Source organism: Pyrus communis, chromosome 12, assembly GCF_963583255.1.
Source record: "Pyrus communis chromosome 12, drPyrComm1.1, whole genome shotgun sequence".
In the NCBI taxonomy this organism is placed as follows: Eukaryota; Viridiplantae; Streptophyta; class Magnoliopsida; order Rosales; family Rosaceae; genus Pyrus; species Pyrus communis.
In genome coordinates, this window is record NC_084814.1 from 18,602,803 (window position 1) to 18,629,464 (window position 26,662).

At 37.9% G+C, this 26,662-nt stretch overlaps 3 protein-coding genes across 3 annotated transcripts; 1 reads left to right on the forward strand and 2 right to left on the reverse strand.

Annotated features, from left to right (window-relative positions):
• Nucleotides 1-5,328: 5,328 nt before the first annotated feature.
• On the reverse strand, nt 5,329-5,925 carry LOC137710107 (uncharacterized). The gene has a single exon (XM_068449062.1). The coding sequence runs from the start codon at nt 5,923-5,925 to the stop codon at nt 5,329-5,331; it is 597 nt and encodes a 198-aa protein (XP_068305163.1).
• Nucleotides 5,926-11,492: 5,567 nt separating this feature from the next.
• LOC137710108 (uncharacterized) lies at nt 11,493-13,740 on the forward strand. The gene is made up of 3 exons (XM_068449063.1): nt 11,493-12,360; nt 12,447-12,523; nt 12,817-13,740. The coding sequence occupies exons 1-3, from the start codon at nt 11,493-11,495 to the stop codon at nt 13,738-13,740; spliced, it is 1,869 nt and encodes a 622-aa protein (XP_068305164.1).
• Nucleotides 13,741-15,332: 1,592 nt separating this feature from the next.
• On the reverse strand, nt 15,333-17,516 carry LOC137709915 (GDSL esterase/lipase At5g41890-like). Its single transcript, XM_068448898.1, has 5 exons — nt 17,261-17,516; nt 16,522-16,652; nt 16,204-16,446; nt 15,684-15,942; nt 15,333-15,571 (listed from the first exon to the last, which is right to left on the reverse strand). The coding sequence occupies exons 1-5, from the start codon at nt 17,514-17,516 to the stop codon at nt 15,333-15,335; spliced, it is 1,128 nt and encodes a 375-aa protein (XP_068304999.1).
• Between the last annotated feature and the right edge of the window lie 9,146 nt (nt 17,517-26,662).

A 26,662-nucleotide genomic window follows, 5' to 3' on the forward strand; every position in this document is an offset into this window, starting at 1 on the left:
GCTGTCCAAAATTTTGCTTTGTTCGTGTCGGTTATATCTGATAGGGCCATGAGTGAAAAAAAAATATTTAAAACATATGTTTATTTATTTATTTTTAACCAATATAACATTTTAAAATAATAAAATCAAATATGATAGAGTACACCAGATGTTCATGTGTGACATCCCGTCCCGGGATTATTAAAACGCACTTGTGGAAAGACATTTTTACCCCTAGTTCGTTTCTTTGACGTTATTAGTTGTTTTGTGTGTTGTGGCGTGTGTTGGGCCACACACACACAGGCACACTCACTGTCTCTCTCTCCCTGCCCTTTCTCTGTCTCTGTCTCTCATCTCCCTCTCCCTCCCCGTTACCTTGATACGTACGGACAAACCCACAACCACCCTAAACACTAACAGATCGAGGAAACCAAGGGTGCAGTTGTGATCGTGAGGTCGAGGGGAGCACGAATATACCATTTTCAGGTAAGAACCTCGACGTTTTCACGTCGATATTGCAATGTCCGTTTTGAGCACTGTTCATGCAACATTAATTTACTTAGTTTTTGGACATTTGAAGCTTGTAGGTGTGTTGGTGAAGTCCTAAGGAGCGTCGGAGTAGCTCGTTGGACGAATTTGGACGTCGGGAAGGCCTAGTTCGAAGTTGGCCGGTTTTTGAGTTTTGAGACAGGTATGATCGCGTAACTTTTAGCCTTTAAAAGTGGTCCAACGTGATTCTACTAGTTTAGGGCTTTCTTTTGGTCCAAGAATCATAGAAAATGGTTGAGGAACGAAGGAGAATAGGGAGTTTGAATTTTTCCCAGTTTTCCGGCGACCGGAGTCCGGCGAGGGTAGACCGGAGAAGAAACCGGAATATTCCGTTAAGTTTAACGGAATATTCCTAACGGCAGTAACGGCATCCGGTTAGAGTTAACGGAATATTCCGTCAGTTTGACGGAATATTCCTGACGGCGTCTGTTGACACCGTCAGTGTGCAGGGCACGTGGCCGCGCGTGGGGGGCGCGTAGGTCCGTGCCTTGGCCGGCGCGTGGGGGCGCGTGCGGCGGAGGAAAATTATTTTAAAAATATGGTTGTGATCCTGAGGTTGTGTAGAGCACGTTGGTATATTCATTTGTCCATTTTGAGCAATGTATGAGAAGTTATTACGAGAAGTTAGTTATGTGCCTTAAAGTTAACGTTTTTATAGTTGTTTCGCATCTAGGTGACACGTACCCAGAGGACGAGCGTGCACACGCGAGACAGGGGGGCTACGACCCTTCTACATACCAGTGAGTGGGCTTTTGTTTTCCGTATATACCTATATACATATTAATTCCCAGAAATTAGTATAAATGCTTCGTTATATGCCATTTCTTTTATATAATTGGTGGTTATGCATGAGTGGTGGCATACACGTTTAATTATATATTCAATTATGCATATGTCATATATATTTATATGTTGGTGCTGTGGAGGCATAGGTAAGTGCCAGGTAAGCGTTATTTAACGATTGCATTAAATAGTAGTTAGAGATGCTTAGAGAGCTCATAACCTGCACCCCCGGTGTTAGTGCTCCCGCCCAGAGTAGGGCACAGTCCTTCACGTGATGTTCACCTCCCGCACCACACGCTCAGCTTGGATCCAAGTTAGGTGCATAGGCCTGTCGTACAGACCACATTAGGTGGTTCCGACTCGTAGGTGACCCGCGATTATTCGCACAGCCTTCACGTGATCGTAGCACTAGAGCGTATGGATATGTTACACCCAGGCCTGTCGTACAGACCACTTAGGATGGTTCCGACTCGTGGGCAGGTTTAGATATTGAGATTGAGATTTGAGCTCTAGATGCAGCCGTACAGGTCACGTTAGGTGACTCCGGCTGCCAGATGTTATGATGTTGATATGACCTATACCTGGGCACTTACATATCATTATGAGGTTTTGACATGACATATTCTTGAGCATGATTAGCATACCCTTGAGCATGTTTGGTATATCTATACATACGTATATATGTTTATTTTCTGGGAAGTATACAGGTGTTACGGCGAGGGGTTATAATGTATTTTGCTAAATGGTTTTCAAAGAGCTTTGTTTTTGCCCACTCACGCTTTTGTTTTGCGCCCCTCCAGGTTCTAGTTGCTTAGCCGTTGCGGTGGTTTCCCTTGAGAGCTTTTCGGCGTTCTGACAGACACTCCACATTGTAGGGTCGCCTTCGGGCGTACTACTGTTATCGTTTTTGTTGGACTGCTCTAGACCTGCTCTGATTTTGTATATCACTTACTAGCACTTATATTAGTACCTTGTATGCTAGTTTTGAATTATTCGTACTTTTATATTACTACTTTATTAGCTTCCGCACGTGCACATGGCTACGTCACCTTTGTGTGACGGCCAGCACGCTCCGATCTCGGTCGGGGCGTGTCATCATGTGTGTTTATGTGCCAGACAATATGCTTTGTGATGCATTGAAAAAAATTGTTTGAATTTCTTTGTGTCTTGTTGCTTGCCTGTGAGGGAGTATAATCCTTATTACAAAAATGATCGGGGTTTAGATTGTAGTCTGTTGTTATTATTCTCTCAGAAAATTTATGGCCCATCGGAATTGGGTTCATTAGACTTTGGGGTCATGAGTGAAAAAAAAAATTAAAATATGTGTTTATTTATTTATTTTTAATCAATATAACATTTTAAACTAATAAAATTTTCATTTCTGTCGGTTACAAACGCCAGAATACTAAAATAATAACCGCTAGAAAGTAAAATAATAAAATAGTCAATTTCTGTAGGTTATAACCTCCACCATTAACTTAAAAACTGTCAGAATCTGCCACTAAATATCCTCCAGGACTTTATGTCGGATATAACCAACATGATTTTTCTAATATCTGCCACTATTATCCGCCACCTAAAGCTAATATTATAGTAGTGAAAGCATACATAGTATTTTTTTTTCAGTAGAATTATTTATGTACATTTATGTATTTACATATTTTGCATCACAAATTTTTTTAATATTTTCTCATTTATGTTCATTTATGATTAAAGAACTAAATATGTGCATATTAATAAAATAAAATTTTAATGTGAAGAGATTAAATAAAAGTACACATTAAATAACAAAAATTGAATATAAATTTAATAAAAGTACACTTCAAGGGATTAAATTGAATATAAAATCTAGCACCAAGTTTTTTAAAATTTTTGATCTTTTGCAAAGACCAATGTTCAAAAACCCTTTTGAGAAATCATCTGCAATTAAGACAGTTAGATTAATTAAGGGTTAAGTACAAAAAACTACCTCAACTATTGGCGTAATGACACTTTCATACCTCATCTTTTAAAATTGACAATGTCATACCTCATCTTTATAATTTGGTCCAATGTTATACCTTCGTTAGCTTGTCCGTGAATTGGTCTGTTAAATGCTGACATGGCATGATTCGGGGCCCAATTTCTTGCCTAGATGGATTCCACGTGGCACCACACCCAATGTTTTCCCGCCAAATGTCATCCACGTCAGAAAATATATTTGTTTTTTTTTTTTGGTATTTTGAATTTTGAATTTTCCCGCCAAATAAAAAAAAACCTATGATATATACCATTTTAAGCGCATATTATCATCCTTAAGCACATATTATATCATCCTTGACCTCAAATTTAAAAAATCTCACCCAAAAATAATGGATATAACCACAACAACAGCAAAACAAGTGTATTCAAGCACAAACTACTCATCATTTGCAAGAAAAATATGAAATATACCAAATTAAGCATAAAACCTGCTTAATTATCCATAAATTGTTAAACCTGTTCAAAAAACTAACAGAATTCATCTAGCATCTCCAACCAACATTACAAAACCTACTGAATTCATAAAACCTGCTACATCATCCATTCAATTCACAAAAGGCCTATTGGATGCATAAAACCTGTTCAAACTTACAATTCCTTTACAAAAAACAACCATCTGTGCAAAAAACGTGGTTGTGGCTGGGTTGGTTGGTATTTCTGTGCTTGGTGCCTTTGGATGATTCAGTTAGTGGATTGCTTGGTCTTTCTCTGCTTAGTGCTTCTAGGTGATTCAACTACTGATTGTAATGCCTAAATCCAAAGTTCATTTAGAGACCAAGCAAGCTTTTTAACTAAATCCAAATGTTTTACAACTAAGGAAATGGTTAAGTTTTTACCTTTGTTTTCCTTGTCCTCTTTTTAGGTGCAGTTTGTCCTTGAGCAGATGTGGATGCCTACAAAGTAGAAAATGATGTTAAAGGATTAAGAGTGTAATATGATGTTAAGGGATTTAAAAAATCATATAAAGTAGAAAATGTTACCTGTTTGTCCCTTGGAGGAAGATGTCTATGATGGGTTCTTGCATTATGACCTTCCTTTTTGCATACGGTACATTTCAAAGTGCCTTGGCCTTTCCTTCCTAGCTTAAGTGGTTGAGGAGGACCTTGAGGATTATTGGTTGGGTTTGTGGGAGTTTGTTCACCCTCATTGTCCCTCTCAGCAGCTTCCTTGTTCCTCTTCTTCCTCGGCCTTCCAGGTTGCCTTGTATATGTAGGAGGCAATATTGGTGGTTTATCAGTTTCCTCCCACATAGACATCCCATTCATCGGCATTACTAAATGAGAATACAGCTCCAAGTACCGCGCCCTCGAATAATAAGCATTGACATAGTCCTCCGGTTTTTCCCTCTTGAAATTTATGGCCGATATTGCATGGTTGCATGGGATTCCTGTCAAGGCATACTTTCTGCAAGAACATGTCTTCTCAACCAAGTCAACCACATATTGCTCCCCCTATCCAGCATCAACTTGAAATTTAGAGCCCCCTGACCATTGTGCAATGCACCTGCCACTCTTAATTTTGGCTGGCTCCAACTTTTTCTTGATTTTAGGATAGAGATCTCCAACTTTGTTCGCCATTATATCCCTTCTCATCTGAATTCTCTTCATCAAGAGTGTATGAATAAGGAGCAACATGGTGACAATAGGTTTTTGTCTCGGTATAAGTATGACAACATTGAAACTTTCACAGAGATTGTTCAGCAACATGTCACACTTCGGATGTGTTTCAAAATGGGAATTGCTCAATGATGTGCAGGCAACTTCACCAACCAATCGTAGGCCTTTTCATCGAGCTTCTTCAGATCCTCCATTGTTTTTTTGAAGTAGGGAACTGTTGTTATTCTGGCTACTGACCACAAAGCATACTTCAATGTTATCCCTTTGAACAGATTTCTGAAGTTGGTATACAGATTTCTCATACAAAATCTGTGGTGGGAATTAGGGAGGACTTTTTAAGGGCCAGAATTACCCCTTTTTGCTGATCACTGATAAATGTTCATCCCCATTGATTGACAATCCCAACATCAACGGCTAATAACTCTAAGAACCAAATCCAACTAGATTTATTCTCCATTTCTACAACTGCATACGCTATAACCCATGTTTCATCATTTGGGTCAATGCCAACAGCACAAAGTAGCTGACCTTCATATACACTCTTTAAATGACACCCATCTAATCCTATCAATGGTCTATACCCTGACTTAAACCCCTCTTTACAAGCCCCCAAGCACACATATATCCTTTGGAACCTCCCCCTATCCAACTTCACCTTCACTGTGCTTCCAGGGTTAGTCTTCTTCACTTCCTCAGCAAAGTCCCACAACTTTGTGTACTGCTCTGCATGTTTTCCCTCAATGATCTTTAAAGCCTTATCTAAAGCCCTGTAAGCCTTCCTCTTTGTACAACCGTGATTCCACTCTGATTGGACAGTTGTTAAAAAGGAATCCACAGGCCATGTGGGATTCAGTTTTATCCTGTCCATGTACAAATCAGTCAGCAAAGGGGACTTCATGTTCTTGTTTGCCCAAGTTCTCCCACATGTGTGTTCATCAAGTATGGTCTTGATCTGTATGTTGTTCAAACCATACATTTTTCCAGCACAACACTTCCAAGGGCACCCCTTTGCACACTTTGCTACGACTTTCAATTTCTCATTCCTAGGAAAATGGATTTGTGACATCCCACATCGCCCAGGGGAGTGATCCTTATATGTATATTCCCATCCTTACCTAGCACGAGGCCTTTTGGGAGCTCACTGGCTTTGGGTTCCACGGGAACTCCGAAGTTAAGCTAGAAGGGGGCTAGAGCAATCCCATGATGGGTGACCCACTGGGAAGTTGCTCGTGAGTTCCCAAAAACAAAACCGTGAGGGAATGGTAAGCCCAAAGAGAACAATATCGTGCTACGGTGGTGGAGTCGGGCCCGGGATGTGGTTCCGCCCCGGGCCGGGATGTGACAATTTGGTATCAGAGTTTAACCCTGGCCGTCTGTGTGCCGACGAGGATGTCGGGCCCTTAAGGGGGGTGGATTGTGACATCCCACATCGCCCAGGGGAGTGATCCTTATATGTATATTCCCATCCTTACCTAGCACGAGGCCTTTTGGGAGCTCACTGGCTTCGGGTTCCCGTTCCCATCCTTACCTAGCACGAGGTCTTTTGGGAGCTCACTGGCTTCGGGTTCCATGGGAACTCTGAAGTTAAGCGAGAAGGGGGCTAGAGCAATCCCATAATGGGTGACCCACTGGGAAGTTGCTCATGCCCAAAAACAAAACCGTGAGGGAATGGTAAGCCCAAAGCGGACAATATCGTGCTACGGTGGTGGAGAGGGTCCGGGAAGTGATCCGTCCCGGGCTGGGATGTGACAATTATTGCTCTAACCCCCTTCTAGCTTAACTTCGGAGTTCCCGTGGAACCCAAAGCCAGTGAACTCCCAAAAGGCCTCGTGCTAGGTAAGGATGGGAATATACATATAAGGATCACTCTCCTGGGCGATGTGGGATGTCATAATCCACCCCCCTTAGGGGCCCGACATCCTCGTCGGCACACATGCGGCCAGGGTTAAGCTCTGATACCAAATTGTCACATCCCGGCCCGGGGCGAATCACTTCCCCGGCCCGCTCCACCACTGTAACACGATATTGTCCGCTTTGAGTTTACCATTCCCTCACAGTTTTGTTTTTGGGAACTCATGAGCAACTTCCCAGTAGGTCACCCATCATGGGATTGCTCTAGCCCCCTTCTCGCTTAACTTCGGAGTTCCCGTGGAACACGAAGCCAGTGAGCTCCCAAAAGGCCTCGTGCTAGGTAAGGATGGGAATATACATATAAGGATCACTCCCCTGGGCAATGTGAGATGTCACAGGATTTCTCCATATCCATTCACTAGGGAGTACATGATGACAGCTCGCTTGAATTGGTCATGATCCCTGAAAACAAGCCCGAGTGTAAGAGTGGGATTCCTCATATCAGTTTTCTCATTGAACTCTGGAAATCGCTCATGTTTTTTGCCTCCTTCATCATCCGAAGACTGTACACTCTCAAGAGCATCAGAGTTATAATCTGGATCATCAACCACATTTTGTTCCACATTTGCAGTATCAATTTCTTCTTCCCTTTGCTCTTCTTCTCTTTCCCGGCTTTGCTCAGATTGCCTTGCACTTCTTTGCTCAAAATCCCTTTCATCAAACTTGGAAAACACTGGGTTATCAGTATCACTCTCATATTCACTATTTTCAAAGTCACAATCATCTTCTTCAGTAGCTTCTTCATTCTCTTCTTCAACAGTCCCCTCCAAACTAATAGGTACATCAAAGAATACTTCAGTATCCCCTTCGCCTACATCCCCCTCTCCTACATCCCCCTCGCCTACCTCAGCCACAGATTTCCCCTTACTCTTCTATGGCCCTTCACAATTTTTCTCTTTCTGACCATTCCCTTCTTCCGCATTTATCTTTCCTACCTCAGTCACACATGTTTGCACTACTTGAGATGTGCAACAATCATCCACTTCTGGCCCTTCAATAGCTAGCAAGCCCTTGTATCTTATTGGTTTAAGTGATGTTGGCCCAACATCATCTTCTGAACTGCTTATCTCTTCAATAACCACTTTACTTGGACCTATCACTTCCATGGACTTCAGAAACTGTTGCTCTTGGGTTACGGCTTCTTCTGTCGTCAATTCTTCGATATACATCTCAATCACTTTATCTTTTGGAACAAAATTGCACGTGGACTGAACATCGGAATCACTTTGAATTTGCTTCAAACCCTTGGAAAGGTCCATGTTGGGAATCTTGAAATAATAGTTCATGAACCGCTCAATGTATCCAACTGCCTCCACCATATCATCTATCACCGGCAGTGACATGAGGTCTTTATCACAGTTATCTATATATGTCACTTTTCCCCCAACGTACATGTCATAACTTATCTCCCCACCATGATGCAATTCAATAGAGAATAGTTCTGGAAAAACTGAAATTCACAACAACAAACCCTAACTAAAAGCCAACAACGAACATAAGCAATTGCATTTTAACCTAACAAATCATTCTATATGCAACTAATGCACAACATTCTACATGCAACTAATTGCATTTTAAAAGACAACAACAAAAATCAATGCACAACATTTTATATGCAACTATATGCAATTGCAACAAACCACAACTATATGCAAACAGGCAATGCACATTAACCATTTCTCAACAACAACAAACCAAGCAACAAACCACCTTATCTTCACAAGAATAAACAAAGCAACAAACCCACTATCCAACCACCTTATCTTCACAACAATAAACAAAGCAACAAAGCAACCAACCCATTATCCAACAACTCAGTAACCATTTCGAATTAAGAAAGCATAAACCACCTTTTCAAACAAGAATAAACAATGCTAAAAGAATAAACAAAACCCACATTCAACCCATTCCAACACACCGTAGGAACCATTTCGAATTAACAAAGCATAAATCCACCTTTTCAAACAAGAATAAACAATGCTAGAAGAATAAACAATACCCACATTCAACCCATTCCAACACCTAAGGTACCATTTCGAATTCACAAAGCATGAACCCACATTTTCAAACAAGAATAAACAAAAAATAAGTCCACTATACATTTGGAATCATCAAAAGCACAAAAAACTTACAATAGGTAGGAGTCGTTTCGTTGAGATCTTCGCGCACGTACCACCCTATGGCGAATCCTTCGATTTTCCTTCGAAGCCAATGGAACCCAGATGAAAGCCCCTTCGAACACCAACGAAGTCAGGGAAGCGAGTCGACAAGATGATTTGGGTTTTTAGTTGAATTTCTGATCGAGATTTGGAGTCACGAGAACTAGGGTTAGGGTTCTTGATATTCTGGAAATGGGAATGGGGAATTAGATCGACAAGATTTGGGTATCGGGGGGAGGGAAACCAATTCAATAGGCACACTTTACAACGTTCCCTTACTTTTTTAAAAAATTTTAATTTTAATGGAATATGCACGTGTCGTCCTGTGAGAAAGCCAGGTGTATTAAGAATCTAGTTGGATGACATTTGGCAGGAAAACATTGGGTGTGGTGCCACGTGGAATCCATCTAGGCAAGGAACTGGGCCCCGGATCATGCCATGTCAACATTTAACAGACCAATTCACGGACAAGCTAACGGAGGTATAACATTGGACCAAATTATAAAGATGAGGTATGACATTGTCAATTTTAAAAGATGAGGTATGAAAGTGTCATTACGCCAATAGTTGAGGTAGTTTTTTTGTACTTAACCCTATTTATTATCTAGGATAAATTTCTATATTTAAAAAAACACCAAGGGGATTCGAACCCTTCCCATTTTACTCCTTCAACACCTTGACCACCATATCACTTATGTTTTTGTGAAAATATGCTAAAATATTTATATATATGGTTTTGTTTTGAATTCTTTTTGCAAGAAACAAATTTGCACATGACAATGAATCTTTGACAATTTCTTTTTAAGTATCTACTTTTGAACTACTCACCACGTTCACTCACCTAACTAATTAGTTGTAGTCATATTTCTATATATATAAATAAAATCAAATGGTCCCATGCCGTCCCTTATTCTCAACATTTCTCCAAAACAAAACATAATGCTCATGTTATTCTCAACATCTATCAACCTCAATTTCCCCCCAAGTTAAAAAAAAAACTGAACTATAGTAAGTTATTCTCATTCATTATTGTTATTTAATTTGCATGTTTGTTATTATCTATTTCAAATTTTTGGTGGTATTATATATTAAATGGTGTCAATTAATTACTTAGTCAATGGCATGTGGTTTTTAATTTTTCTATTTTTTATTTGGTCACTTACATGTGTGTTTATTGTCTCTTAATTCATTATTAAAGACTTTATATGTTTTCATCACATTTTGTTACATTTGTGTAATTATTATTTTATTGTTGGTCCTCGCAGATTCTATTTGGCATTTACACAAAGGATTCCATATTTAAGGTAAGTTTACAAACTTATATTTATTTTATTGTAATTTATACAACAACAAAAAAAATTGTGTGGACCCGTGCATGTGATCTAAGAACCAAATAATATTTGCATGTTAATTTTTTGAAGTAATTAAGTAATATTGTATAATTATTCCCTAGGATAATTTTAATATGTTTAATGTTATTTATTATTTTATTATCAAATTGGATTATTATTCATTAATATTAGGTTTTATTATTCCATATTATTTTTATAATTACTTAAATTCTTACAATCATTTTCTTTACTTCCTATTTAATTCTTCTGTAGAATAACTTTATTATTTAGGTTCTCTTATATAATCTTCACTACTATATTTTTTGGCCAAAAAATAATTGCCTAATTTCCATGAAAAATAAATATAGGTACATTTACGATGTCTAGTGGAGTTACTAAACGTGATCCAGCTTCGGAACATGGAGACCCAATAGACGGAAACAAACATGGCACAATTTGCAAATATTGTGGTCGGGTAATGAAGAGTGGCGGAGTCACACGACTTAAGTACCATCTTAGTGGATTAGATCCAGGAAATAATGTCCAACGATGCAATAATGTCCCCCCAGAAGTGAAGGCATTCATCACCACATTATTAAAAAATAAAAAACACCAGAAGGAAAAGAAAACACATGGAATGGAAAATATTTGAGTTGGGCTACGAGGAAAAGTCATTGGCCAAGCGGTTGACAGTGATGATGATGATGATGAGGACAAATGTGATGATGACATGGGACCTGAAAACGACCAATTTCAAACAAGCATTATGTGCCTCCAAACAGTCAGCATGGGAAAGATAACACCTTCATGGAATTCCTAATAGAGCACAAGGTTCTGGGACTAGTGGTGGTGCACAAATGATACGGGGAGCAAGTGTTAGAGAATCACAACCAACACCACCAATAGCCCCAAGTTTATATAAGTTATCTAAAGCACATCAAAAGAGTGTTTGGAGTTATTTCACTGGAGGTAATGTGAAGGAGGGAATGGGGCGTCTAATTAGCAAGTTCTTTATCTATGAAAATGTCCCTGCTAAGAAGGCATCATCACATCATTTCAAAAATATGGTGTTGGGATGTCAATAGGCTAGTGTTGGAGTACAACCTCCCACTCCCTATAAGGTAAGAAACAAATATTTGGAAATGGAGTATAAAGACATTGGCGAGTATGTTAACAAGTTGAGGTCAAAGTGGGAAACTAATGGTTGCACAATCATGTGTGACGGATGGATTGGCCCAACCAGATTGTCTATCATAAACTTCATGGTATACTCCAAGGGAAAGACAATTTTTTTGAAGTCCGTTGATGCTTCAGACCATATAAAGAACTACAAGTATATTTACAAATTATTGAGGGATGTAATCATGGAGGTGGGAGAGCATAATGTTGTCCAAGTCGTGACCGACAACGGTTCTGCATTTGTCAAAGCTGGAAAAAAGTTAATGAAGCATCATAATGTGTTTTGGACATCATGTGCAGCACATTGTATTGATCTCATGTTTGAGGCAATGGGGAAGAGAGAGAATATTGCTAATGTCGTAAAAAGAGCTAGAACGATCACAAATTATATTTACAATCACGGTTGGTTGTTGCCAAAGATGCGTGAATTTTGCAAAGGTGAAATTATTCGTCCAGCTACCACTCGATTCGCCACCAACTATATTGCATTAGACAGCCTACTTAAGAAGAAAGCAGGGTTGGAGCAACTATTCACTAGTGACAATTGGGCCAACCACAATTTTAGCCGCTCAAATGCAGGTCGAATAGTGGAAAGTATAGTGCTTGATCATGCTTTTTGGACTCAATCAGAACATGTGTGCCAAGTGTTTGAACCTCTTTACAAAGTTTTACGGATCATTGACACAGAAGTGTATCCTACTATGGGGGCAATATATGAGTTGATGTGTGTAGTGAATGAGGACTTGGAAAGAAAACATGGTGCAAGGTGGGTCATAAGGATAATTGATGATCGATGGTATAAAACATTATACCATGATTTGCATGCAGCAGGTATAAATTATGTCATAATTTGCAATTCATTTCTTTAGTTGCATCAATATTATTTCTCTTATTAGAGTATGTGTTTCTTTGAATAGCATATTATTTGAATCCTCGGTACCAATACAGACCCGATGTTGGAGATGATGGTACCCTTATACGTGTTGTACATAATGTATGTACTCTAAAGTATATCCTGCATCACCAGCAGTTGACCAATTTGGAAATGAGAAACACAATTACTTAAATTATAATAATTACATTGTTGGATTAAACTAACACGATTTATTGAATTCAGCTAACATGGTTTAAAGATGCAAGAACAACTTTTGGAGAACTAACATCAGTTACTGCTCGAACAAAAATGTCTCCTAGTGAGTGTAAACATATTTCTCTATCAGTTTATAATAGAATTTGTTGGAGTTATTAGGCTTATCAACATTGTTTTTCATTATAGCTGAATGGTAGATCATGTATGGGACTGATGCACCAACTGTGAGAAAGTTAGCAATCAAAGTATTATCACAAACAGCTTCCTCATCTGCTTGTGAAAGAAATTCGAGCACATTTGCACTCATACACACAAGGCAAAGAAATAGGTTGGCTCATAGTAGGTTGGGAAAATTAGTTTATTGCTACTACAACATGAAGCTTCAAATTCGAGATAAGGAAGTAGAAATAGATCATGTCGACCGTGGTGACCCACTAGATGTGTTTGATATTGTTGTTGAAGATAATGATACAGAGGGTAACCAACTTTATCAATGGATTAGACCTCTTCATTTAGATGGTGATGAAGGTAACCCAACTCTAAGAGTTGCTGAAGAAGCACGTAATGAAAGGATAAATGTAGAAAGAGTATTAGAGGAGGAGGTGGGATCTAGCAGCGCTGACTCTTTGGAAGAACTTTTGTGCCTAAGACCAAGAAACACTGGAATTCCACCTTCTTCCAATCTTACACAACCACAAAATCCTGCTGATACTAATGATAGCTCTAGTACAAGATCAGGAGACTCACCTACCACCGAAGGTGGGAATGATGAAGGATATAGTGGAGCTGGAGGTAGTGGTGGATATGGAAACTATGTTGGACCACCTCCCGGATTTATGAGCCCCTTCACTGGTGAGGCAAACTTCATGCATGCAACACAGGATGAGGACCATGGTAATAGGCGAGCAGGACCAGGAATTGGTGCCATAGGGAAGGACTATACTCGTAGAGAAAGAGGCAAGGGGACTTTGTCAAGTCAAGAAGATGATTCGTTATCTATAACTTCGGACTCTGTTGGAGTGGGAAGTAGTAACTATGGTTATACTCATAACCAACCATTTCCCTACCCTTCATATCCCATTTCTGTTGGGATGGAATCGAGACTCATGGAAAGAATCTGAGACTCAATCTTCAAATGATTTTGCTTATGGACAACGTCAACCAATCTTGGATCCATATGGGTGGCATGTTAACAATTACATGCAAAACTATTTTGGGGATTTATCATTTGATGACTACTCTTCACAATACACTTAATCTACACATAGAGATGATGAAGATAGTGAAAATTTTGAACCTCATAGGAACTCTATGTGGTACTAAGTCACTCATTTATCTTACCATGCAATGTATAAAGTGTAAAATATTGTACTAATTCATTATTTATAAATGATTATGGTGTGTTTAAACTTCTTTCATTAATTACTACATATTTTCTACACAGTTAAATCCATCATGCAATGCATTTCCTTCCAATTTTTTGTGATAAACTAATAGATAATTGACTAAATAAACATCCAACAAAGTTTCAATAAAAAGTTCCAAGTTTTAATTACAATTTCCGTGGTTTTTATTCAATTTTTATCGATATCGATAATATTTTGATATTTTCATTAAAATTTCCGTGTTTTTGGACTACCGATATTTCCGATATCATCGATATTTTAGACCTTGGTTGCAGTGTGGTTTTGGAATCTCATTCAGCTCCATTACTACAGGTGAAAGCCAAAGGTCTGCAGCAGGGCCATGCAGTTTGACTAGTTAGTTTTCATTTATGCACGATTTGATGGACGATAGTCGTTGGGGAAACAGAATTAGATTGTAATGGAAGGACCATATGCATATATGGCCTGTCATATTTCTTAGAAGTAGTTTTGGTATAAAAAAAACCTCTCATTGATCTAGAAGATGAATATAATATTAGGGAAGATGTTACAGAGAAAAGCTGATTATTTTTAATTTTATTCCTCAAAATTAGTGTCAGGGAGAGGGGATTGACTTCTTTGGACTTCATTTATGTGTCAGAAAACCTGCTGCTAGCGTTGACATTTGTAAATGAAGGCTTTCAATTTGAAATGATGCTTATTCTTCCGTCCTCTGTTTTTCTACAACCTTTAAAGTTCTAGTGTGGTACTTAACTAGCCTTCTTCTGTTCTTTATCTTGATTTTATCTAAAGTAGAAGTTTTTAGTGTCATTATCATACTATTACATAGTATTATTTACGTCTGTATAAAGTGAAATTTCAACTTCTTTTATGGTATCAGAGCATGTTAATAAGTCTAACATCACTTAATATGTGTTGTTTGTTCAGGTTTAAATGGCTCAACATGTGAGGGGTGTATTGAAAGTGTGAATCTCACATTAGAGAAGTAAGAGACTTTGAATGTGCTCATAAGGAGTCTGACTACTTGGTGTTATATAGTGGAATCTCAACATCCTTTAACACAATCATTCATGTTTTAACACATGTATCTACACCTCATTCTATGAATTTCAACATTATTGTTTCCTTATATTTTAAGACGTGAATTAATTCCAGTGATGTGACCACCACATTAGTCATATGCATTGTTATTTTAACTCGATGTTTGAACAATACTCATTCAATGATTGAACAATAGGATCATCCATAAATATTTTACTTCAATTCACTACCTACATTACAATCTTTTAATACCATTTTGCAGTAGGCCAGTTTCACTATGTCTGACACTAGGAGTTATAGTTGTAGAGCTCACGGATGTTAATGGGAGAGCTAATACTTTCATCTCCATCAAGTAACCCCTCTGCTATGATCATATTAGCAGCTTCTGTAGGATGATATGCATCCCAAAACACGTACTTCGATCGATCGTCACACAATGCAGAGCTTCTGCTTGCATCACGGCTCTTAAAGCAAACAAATGGCGGAAAGTACCCTCCACAGCATGGTCCATTTGCATTCGTAAACCCTAGCAATATCAGATTCAAAAACCAAAAGAAAAATAGATCAATGACCTTGATCATATACTAAAAATGAATGGAAGGGCATGTCTACTTTTAAAACCCTAGTTACCAACCTACCATATTGATGATAATTTACTATGATCTTCGTAAAGATATCAAAGGAGTTTGCATAGACAAAGATCGCTTCGGGACCCAGCTCTTGGTTAAGTTGATCCAAAACTCCATTAAGCTTCGTGTTGTAGCCTTGGATTAATTCATTCACCTCAGCAAAACACTGTCCACTTGGTAACAAATGGATGGCACGAATAAATGGTATGCATCCTATGGGTCCAACCCCTACCACAACGAACTTTCTAGCTCCCAGCTCGTGCAGTCGCTTCACAAATCAAAACATTAAGGTTAATTAGGGTTTTTAGGGGTAGTTTATTAAGCCTTTGTCATTATATTAGAGAGACGGACAGTGACTCTTTAAATTTGTGTCTTATGACATGTGTAGTGGTTAATCACAAAAAATCTTGGTGTCACTAAAAGTTGAACCACTCAATACAATTCATATTTAATTAAATTTGTCAATAATCTGATATGTGATTGCTGTATTCTTCAACATTTCAATTAGGTGATTGGTTTTAGACTGTACCTTAAGCTGTATGGTCAAGTTAGAGACCATGAAATCTTGGAACATGGAAGGAGAGACCTTGTCATCACCAAAAAATGGTATGGTTGGTTGGAAATAGTTGAGAACATCATTGGATCCAATTGTCACCGAGAAGATTGCCTTCTTTAAGAATTCCTTTGTTTTATTCTCTCCCATTATTTTCACCATGTCATATCTGCTTTCCTCAAAATTATTCACTTGCTCACGCAGTGGGACTCTTCCAATCTGTATACAACAACTTCAGAATATTTTTAAAAAAATTGTATATATCGTGATTAGTGCTAATTAAGTATTACTTACAAACAAAACTCCTGTTTCATCCAATATTCCAGAGGCTCCAGAAGCATAATTAATTCCTTTGAGGATTGAGTTTGCTTGAGTGTTTGGGGCTAGATAAGGTGGAGGAAATGACTTGGCACCAAGAGCTTGACCTGATGGCATCATGCAAATTAAGCTACAATTAGTGTTAAAAATGGTTAACTAATTCTGAATTGATAGTCAACAAACACCAATTTAAAAGTCAATTTTAATAAACTTCTGGGCCCTGTAAAAATAAACCTTGTAATCAATGGCTTCTGCATTATCACGTGACTCACTGAAATAAATAGCAAAAACTCATGTGACCCAATTTAAAACTCATGCAGTATGATTAAGCTCCACTTAATCTTCTGAGTGTTTTGTCTTATTGGCTTAAGAGATGACTATTAAAACTCGTTGAGTTGATCATCAAAACGACAACTTCGTATATAAAATTTGCACTCAGAACTTCATTAATAAAATAGACTGATCGATGATACTGAACCAAACGATCATCCGCGCTATATTAAATGACCGAAATTTGGTTGACGGGCTGTTAGCAACTGAGCTATAAGTGAACAGTATGAAAGCTACAAAAACCAATTAGCTGTGGAAATATTCCTACCAAAACTGAAATTTCTAAAACTAGTAACCGTACCTCCAACCTCAAAACCATTTTAAATGAGTAGTTATACCAAGTGAGGCTAAGTTGGTGGGATTAATCAACATTTGGTGCATTTACCTACAATGTCCGATATGGTTCGACCATTTGTGAATCGTCCAGTTGGTCGACCACCAGAAGGCTTGAAATCTATTCCATAAGGAGGAGAATCGGCCTTTGAGAGTGTAAAAATGTAGTCATTGTTTCCTGCGTCCACTAGAGAATCTCCAAACACAAATGAAGTGAAAGCAAAACATGGAAAGGCACTGAAAAGCACAACAAAATTTGAGCAGATTGCACATAGAAGAATGAAATGAGAAATCTTAAGGGCCTCCATGTTTCAATACTGTAGCAAGTTGGTTAATTAGTTTTACTTTCATGGGTTATTATAGATGCTTTATTTGCATGTCCTTTTTTAGGAGATATTTTTTTTGTCATCAATTCACCACTCGGCAGACATCTATTGGATGGACATTCACGTTTTTTAAAACAAGTATCAAAACGTCCATTGAATATTCAATGCCATTAGAATGGTTCATTGGTGTCAAGAAAGTTTCTCCCCATTGAAGTCACATGATCTCTGAATAGGTCATTGTATCATTTTGGATGACTTAATTAATATTTGGAATTGGTCATGACCTAACTAGCCATGGTGGTTCCATAATTTATTCAGTTTGATTGATTTGGTGGGCTCTCACCAACGGAGTAGTATTCTCTTCGCTCCCATTCCCATCCTCTTCCCTTCCCTTCCTTTTACATATTATTTTTTGTCTTATTGTCTTTATAAAAAAAATCAATATAAAATGTTGATGTGATTAAACTGTAACCGTTCAAATAAAAAAGGATAGAAGGAGAGATAAATTAGGAGAGAAGAGAATCATTTTCCCTCACCAACTATGTGCTGCAGAGAAGTAAAGTACCAAAATTAAATCGGCTGCCAAAGGGGATGCAAATGACAAGATTGTTGGATTTATTATTATTTTTAGCAGATAATGATTTCGTATAGATCTGTGGATAATATGATGCTTTTGATTTCTGCAGGGTCCCGTTAATCGTTATTTCGGGAATTAGATTTTCTCCAGATTCAATAAAATTGAGCATGCTGAACAGGCGATCCAGACCGTTGAAATTTGATCCAACGGCTACAAACAGGGGACCTTCTAAAAGTTATAATAATTGTAGCCGTTAGATTCAATTTCAACGATCCGGATCGCCTGCTCAGTAGACTCAGTATATATGGATCCGGACGAGATCCAGTTATGTTATTTCCCTCATTTGGGTTACTTGTAATTGAATCTCTTGGGACACGTTTATGTAAGAGTAATCGGAATAAAACGGCGGAATTGAATTCCCAATACAAAATAATTAGGTGTTTACCAGATATTAGGGCTAAAAAATTTGATAGGACTCACGTAAATTTAAGAATCCAACTCCAAAACTTGGAGAAATTGGATTCCATACAATTTGACAAGAATTGAATTTCGGGTTATTGAAAAAATAAGAATGGATTTTTCCTCCCTTTAGACTCTCACTTATTTAAAATTTTCTCACAAAATTAATTTGAAATAAAAAAAATAAAATTTATAAAAAAAAATAAAAGATTTAGCATATAAAATAGGTTACTAGAATAGAAGTATTTTAGTAATTACATTGATTTTCATTCTGATTCATGTGAATTAGTAAACAACTTATATAGTTTAGTATTCTTCCTACTCCGATTCCTGAAAATTTTAGTAAACAGTTTCTACATGAATATGATTATGATTCCACCCCATTCCAACTCAGACTCAATTCATTCTTCTCATTCTGATCATGAATTTGTAAATGAGTCATTGAAGATCTCAGTTGCAAGTGATACTAATTGCTAAAAATGTTCATGTATGGTGTTAAAACATAGACGGAGTCTGGATTTGGTTTAATATGTATTTGTTCAAAATGTTGCTTTTGTTCGCAGTGCTAAGGGATGACTCAAGAGAAGGAGACAATAGGCGCCACTGTTGGAGGCTACCAACAGACAATATTTATGTTTTGAGTGAGTGTGAAAGTTGCCCATAAATCTGACTTCTTAACCAAATGATTGTGCACCGAGTGGGACATTGGTTCGATTAAGTTCCTTTTTGTGCCTCGAGTGAACAATGACTTAAAATTCAGTGTAATTTCGTGTATACTTACATAATAAGTAAATAAAATTGAAATGAAAACTAAAGCGAGAAACAAAGTACAATCATTTCGTGATGAAAGTCAAGATTACAAATGTTTACAAAGTAAAATTTAGGGCAAAGAGCTGAGTTACATGACTTGAAATGTAAATTGACTGGCAATGTATTGAAAGTAGTAAAACTTTAGCAAGCCATGAAAGATAAGATAATGCTAGAGGAGTCCATCGAGATCACTGGTATGGGATTAGACTTAGTACAAAACATATGCCTCATAAATAAAATCAGGGTGGTTGGAATGGTACATCAACCAAATCATACCACAGGTTGGCAAGGCTGTAAAAGTTTTACATCTCAGCGATCGTAAGCAGTGTTTGCTTCGAGGAAGGCTTTGAGATTGTGGTTGAAGGGTAATTGAGTTTGTGCATATAAGCAGTTGGATTGATTGAAGAATCACTCAAGGTTTTGTTTAATCGTAGAGATTAAACTTGATGAAGGTCCGGAGTTTGAAGGCCTTTGGATCTATTTATAGGCAGTGGAGAATGAGCAACCTCGATCATATTAATGAGCTGGATCAGGACTAGATCAATCATTTGACATTAACAACGACTGTAATTTCTGGTAGGTGACCTTCAGCTCGGTTTTTGTGGCGGTTCGTATGATCCAATAGTAACATCAGCGTGTCATGATGACACTTGCATATGCATTTAAGAATGAGAGATATTTCCAGGTCTAGTTGTTTGCGTGGTAGATGTGCCTCAGTGAGTACCCTAGGCCAAGTCCTTAGACGTGTTGGAATGTAGTGAAGTGGTCATCCGAGCCCTGGGATAAGATCCTGAATTGAGCTTCGAAGTTGGTGGGCCAAAGTCATGCGACTTTTGCATAAATAAAAATAGTTTGGCCCTGTAACAAACCTTATTTCTAATTTAAAAAAGAAAAATCTTTTAGTCAATTGATCTATTTTAAAGATTATTATGGCGAAAAATAGTAGTCGTGAACAATTGGTTTAATACGGTTTAGAACCTAAATTATTAATTAATGGGTTAAGTACAAAAAACTACCTCAACTATTGGCGTAATGACACTTTCATACCTCATCTTTTAAAATTGACAATGTCATACCTCATCTTTATAATTTGGTCCAATGTTATACCTCCATTAGCTTGTCCGTGAATTGGTCTGTTAAATGCTGACATGGCATGATCCGGGGCCCAATTCCTTGCCTAGATGGATTCCACGTGGCACCACACCCAATGTTTTTCCGCCAAATGTCATCCAGCTAGATTCCTAATACACCTGGCTTTCTCACAGGACGACACGTGGATATTCCATTAAAATTAAAATTAAAATTAAAATTTTAAAATTTTAAAAAAAGTAAGGGAACGTTGTAAAGTGTGCCTATTGAATTGGTTTCCCTCCCCCCGATACCCAAATCTTGTCGATCTAATTCCCCATTCCCATTTCCAGAATATCAAGAACCCTAACCCTAGTTCTCGCGGCTGCAAATCACGATCAGAAATTCAACGAAAAACCCAAATCATCTTGTCGACTCGCTTCCCTGACTTCGTTGGTGTTCGAAGGGGCTTTCATCTGGGTTCCATTGGCTTCGAAGGAAAATCGAAGGATTCGCCATGGGGTGGTACATAAGCGAAGATCCCGACAAAACGACTCCTACCTATTGTAAGTTTTTTGTGCTTTTGATGATTCCAAATGTATAGTGGACTTATTTTTTGTTTATTCTTGTTTGAAAATGTGGGTTCATGCTTTGTGAATTCGAAATGGTACCTAAGGTGTTGGAATGGGTTGAATGTGGGTATTGTTTATTCTTCTAGCATTGTTTATTCTTGTTTGAAAAGGTGGATTTATGCTTTGTTAATTAGAAATGGTTCCTACGGTGTGTTGGAATGGGTTGAATGTGGGTTTTGTTTATTCTTTTAGCATTGTTTATTCTTGTTTGAAAAGGTGGTTTATGCTTTCTTAATTCGAAATGGTTACTGAGTTGTTGGATAATGGGTTGGTTGCTTTGTTGCTTTGTTTATTGTTGTGAAGATAAGGTGGTTGGATAGTGGGTTTGTTGCTTTGTTTATTCTTGTGAAGATAAGGTGGTTTGTTGCTTGGTTTGTTGTTGTTGAGAAATGGTTAATGTGCATTGCCTGTTTGCATATAGTTGTGGTTTGTTGCAATTGCATATAGTTGCATATAAAATGTTGTGCATTGATTTTTGTTGTTGGCTTTTAAAATGCAATTAGTTGCATGTAGAATGTTGTGCATTAGTTGCATATAGAATGATTTGTTAGGTTAAAATGCAATTGCTTATGTTTGTTGTTGGCTTTTAATTAGGGTTTGTTGTTGTGAATTTTAGTTTTTCCAGAACTATTCTCTATTGAATTGCATCATGGTGGGGGAGATAAGTTATGACATGTACGTTGGGGGAAAAGTGACATATATAGATAACTGTGATAAAGACCTCATGTCACTGCCGGTGATAGATGATATGGTGGAGGCAGTTGGATACATTGAGCGGTTCATGAACTATTATTTCAAGATTCCCAACATGGACGTTTCCAATGGTTTGAAGCAAATTCAAAGTGATTCCGATGTTCAGTCCACGTGCAATTTTGTTCCAAAAGATAAAGTGATTGAGATGTATATCGAAGAATTGACGAAAGAAGAAGCCGTAACCCAAGAGCAACAGTTTCTGAAGTCCATGGAAGCGACAGGTCCAAGTAAAGTGGTTATTGAAGAGATAAGCAGTTCAGAAGAGGATGTTGGGCCAACATCACTTAAACCAACAAGATACAAGGGCTTGCTAGCTATTGAAGGGCCAGAAGTGGATGATTGTTGCACATCTCAAATAGTGCAAACATGTGTGACTGAGGTAGGAGAGATAAATGCTGAAGAAGGGAATGGTCAGAAAGAGAAAAATTGTGAAGGGCCAGAGAAGAGTAAGGGGAAATCTGTGGCTGAGGTAGGCGAGGGGGATGTAGGAGAGGGGGATGTAGGCGAGGGGAATACTGAAGTATTCTTTGATGTACCTATTAGTTTGGAGGGGAATGTTGAAGAAGAGAATGAAGAAGCTACTGAAGAAGATGATTGTGACTTTGAAAATAGTGAATATGGGAGTGATACTGATAACCCAGTGTTTTCCAAGTTTGATGAAAGGGATTCTGAGCAAAAAAGTGCAAGGCAATCTGAGCAAAGCCGGGAAAGAGAAGAAGAGCAAAGGGAAAAAGAAATTGATACTGCAAATGTGGAACAAAATGTGGTTGATGATCCAGATTATAACTCTGATGCTCTTGAGAGTGTACACTCTTCGGATGATGAAGGAGGCAAAAAACATGAGCAATTTCCAGAGTTCAATGAGAAAACTGATATGGGGAATCCCACTCTTACACTCGGGCTTGTTTTCAGGGATCATGACCAATTCAAGCGAGCTGTCATCATGTACTCCCTAGTGAATGGATATGGAGAAATCCATTTTCCTAGGAATGAGAAATTGAAAGTCGTAGCAAAGTGTGCAAAGGGGTGCCCTTGGAAGTGTTGTGCTGGAAAAATGTATGGTTCAAACAGCATACAGATCAAGACCATACTTGATGAACACACATGTGGGAGAACTTGGGCAAACAAGAACATGAAGTCCCCTTTGCTGACTGATTTGTACATGGACAGGATAAAACTGAATCCCACATGGCATGTGGATTCCTTTTTGGCAACTGTCCAATCAGAGTGGAAACACGGTTGTACAAAGAGGAAGGCTTACAGGGCTTTAGATAGGGCTTTAAAGATCATTGAGGGAAAACATGCAAAGCAGTACACAAAGTTGTGGGACTTTGCTGAGGAAGTGAAGAAGACTAACCCTGGAAGCACAGTGAAGGTGAAGTTGGATAGGGGAAGGTTCCAAAGGATATATGTGTGCTTAGGGGCTTGTAAAGAGTGTATATGGAGGTCAGCTACTTTGTGCTGTTAGCATTGACCCAAATGATGAAACATGGGTTATAGCGTATGCAGTTGTAGAAATGGAGAATAAGTCCAGTTGGATTTGGTTCTTAGAGTTATTAGCCGTTGATGTTGGGATTGTCAATCAAGGGGGATGGACATTTATCAGTGATCAGCAAAAAGGGTTAATTCCGGCCCTTAAAAAAGTCCTCCCTAATTCCCACCACAGATTTTGTATGAGACATCTGTATACTAACTTCAGAAATCTATTCAAAGGGAAAACATTGAAGGATGCTTTGTGGTCAGTAGCCAGAACAACAACAGTTCCCTACTTCAAAAAAGCAATGAAGGATCTGAAGAAGCTCGATGAAAAGGCCTACAATTGGTTGGTGAAGTTGCATGCACATCATTGGAGCAAGTCCCATTTTGAAACACATCCGAAGTGTGACATGTTGGTGAACAATCTCTGTGAAAGTTTCAATGATGTCATACTTATACCGAGACAAAAACCTATTGTCACCATGTTGCTCCTTATTCATACACTCTTGATGAAGAGAATTCCGATGAGAAGGGATATAATGGCGAACAAAGTTGGAGATCTCTGTCCTAAAATCAAGAAATAATTGGAGCAAGCCAAAATTCAGAGTGGCAGGTGCATTGCAAAATGGTCAGGGGGCTCTAAATTTCAAGTTGATGCTAGATGGGGGGAGCAATATGTGGTTGACTTGGTTGAGAATACCTGTTCTTGCAGAAAGTATGCCTTGACAGGAATCCCATGCAACCATGCAATATCGGCCATAAATTTCAAGAGGGAAAAACCGGAGGACTATGTCAATGCTTATTATTCGAGGGCGCGGTACTTAGAGTTGTATTCTCATTTAGTAATGCCGATGAATGAGATGTCTATGTGGGAGGAAACTGATAAACTGCCAATATTGCCTTCTACATATACAAGGCAACCTGGAAGGCCGAGGAAGAAGAGGAACAAGGAAGCTGCTGAGAGGGACAATGAAGGTGAACAAACTCCCACAAACCCAACCAATAATCCTCAAGGTCCTCCTCAACCACTTAAGCTAGGAAGGAAAGGCCAAGGCACTTTGAAATGTACCGTATGCAAAAAGGAAGGTCATAATGCAAGAACCCATCATAGACATCTTCCTCCAAGGGACAAACCGGTAACATTTTCTACTTTATATGATTTTTTAAATCCCTTAACATCATATTACACTCTTAATCCTTTAACATCATTTTCTACTTTGTAGGCATCCGCATCTGCTCAAGGACAAACTGCACCTAAAAAGAGGACGAGGAAAACAAAGGTAAAAACTTAACCATTTCCTTTGTGTAAAACATTTGGATTTAGTTAAAAAGCTTGCTTGGTCTCTAAATGAACTTTGGATTTAGGCATTACAATCAGTAGCTGAATCACCTAGAAGCACCAAGCAGAGAAAGACCAAGCAATCCACTAACTGAATCATCCAAAGGCACCAAGCACAGAAATACCAATCAACCCAGCCACAGCCACGTTTTTTGCACAGATGGTTGTTTTTTGTAAAGGAATTGTAAAGTTTGAACAGGTTTTATGCATCCAATAGGCCTTTTGTGAATTGAATGGATGATGTAGCAGGTTTTATGAATTCAGTAGGTTTTGTAATGTTGGTTGGAGATGCTAGATGAATTCTGTTAGTTTTTTGAACATGTTTAACAATTTATGGATAATTAAGTAGGTTTTATGCTTAATTTGGTCTATTTCATATTTTTCTTGCAAATGATGAGTAGTTTGTGCTTGAATACACTTATTTTGCTGTTGTTGTGGTTATATCCATTATTTTTGGGTGAGATTTTTTAAATTTGAGGTCAAGGATGATATAATATGTTCTTAAGGATGATAATCTGTGCTTAAAATGGTATATATCATAGGTTTTTTTTTTTTTTTTTGGCAGGAAAATTCAAAATTCAAATTACCAAAAAAAAAAATCAAATATATTTTCTGATGTGGATGACATTTAGCGAGAAAACATTGGGTGTGGTGCCACGTGGAATCCATCTAGGCAAGGAACTGGGCCCCGGATCATGCCATGTCAGCATTTAACAGACCAATTCACGGACAAGCTAACGGAGGTACAACATTGGACCAAATTATAAAGATGATGTATGACATTGTCAATTTTAAAAGATGAGGTATGAAAGTGTCATTACGCCAATAGTTGAGGTAGTTTTTTGTACTTAACCCTAATATATATTAGCTTGCAAGCCTTGCAGACATCGTAACGACCATATAAATATTACAGGCTGAATATGTAATCACAAACACATCTGTAGCGAGTTGGATAAGGCCCAGGTGCGTGATTGACAAAGGGAGGGGTTCGAATCCCTCTATGCGCAAGATTAAGACTTTTCAGAAATTTTCAAGTATTTTTGGGTTTCATCTCGCGATATTATCAATAATATCGCGATATATTGCCCAAATATACTTGAAACAATGCTGAAAATATCGTATTCGATATTATCGCAATAATATCGATATATTGATGATAATACACTGGTTTATCCAATGTTTTATGATAATATGAAAATCAAGATAATTTCCCCATGTTTATTGTTGGGTAAATATTATTCCCTCGTTTTATGTTTAAAGAAAACTAACGAAAAGTTAAAAAAATAAAAACTTTACTTTTAATGAAAGATGACAAATAAAGGTGTAGTGAATAGTACAAAGGAAAGGTAAAAATGTGATTTTTCGTTAAAAGCGAACAGTACCGAAAGTGTTTCGTTAAAACTCCCACATGTTTATGCATTAAGAAAACATTGACTTTTATATAAATTGAAGGCAAAGGGGGGATTTGGATCCCATTCGGATCCAAGTTGTGGGGATTCTAGGGATCATCACATCCTAACTGTTTATCGTACATCGTGCGGTTATATGTCATTTTAAATTTATTTATTTAAAATTAAACACAATAGTATTTAACGAAAATTGACGGCATGGTATACAATGAACGACCATGATGTGAGGATCTCTAGGATCCTCACAAAGAGGATTCGGAGAGAATCCTCATCTGGCAAAGGGTATGTAAGGTGTTGGGTATTATGAGATGCCAGTTTCAGGTGCAGTTTATGCAAGTTGTTCGACAAATAAAATTTCATTAGCTTTGGTTGTGGGTCGGGAACTTATATATGAACCTATAGTTAAAGATTAAGAGTGTGCCACTACTAGTTTCCGCTAGTAAATGGTGTGTTTGAAATGAAATTGCGCTATTTAACTTCTAACCAAAAGATTATGACATTGAACGGAATAGGTTTAACTCAATACTTTTTTTATTTTTTTTATATTCAATTGAAATGCTTCATAATTAAAATAGTTGAACATAAACGAAAAAAATACATCTTGC

Excerpts from the sequence above, each read along its gene's own strand:
- LOC137710107 (XM_068449062.1), bottom strand. The coding sequence starts at position 5,925 with ATGTATGGTTTGAACAACATACAGATCAAGACCATACTTGATGAACAC.
- LOC137710108 (XM_068449063.1), top strand. The coding sequence starts at position 11,493 with ATGGAGTATAAAGACATTGGCGAGTATGTTAACAAGTTGAGGTCAAAG. Across the intron at positions 12,361-12,446 it reads CCATGATTTGCATGCAGCAG|CATATTATTTGAATCCTCGG; the intron begins GTATAAATTATG and ends TTCTTTGAATAG. Across the intron at positions 12,524-12,816 it reads TTATACGTGTTGTACATAAT|ATCATGTATGGGACTGATGC; the intron begins GTATGTACTCTA and ends GCTGAATGGTAG.
- LOC137709915 (XM_068448898.1), bottom strand. The coding sequence starts at position 17,516 with ATGGAGGCCCTTAAGATTTCTCATTTCATTCTTCTATGTGCAATCTGC. Across the intron at positions 16,653-17,260 it reads AACCATATCGGACATTGTAG|GTCAAGCTCTTGGTGCCAAG; the intron begins GTAAATGCACCA and ends TGATGCCATCAG. Across the intron at positions 16,447-16,521 it reads ATGAAACAGGAGTTTTGTTT|ATTGGAAGAGTCCCACTGCG; the intron begins GTAAGTAATACT and ends TGTTGTATACAG.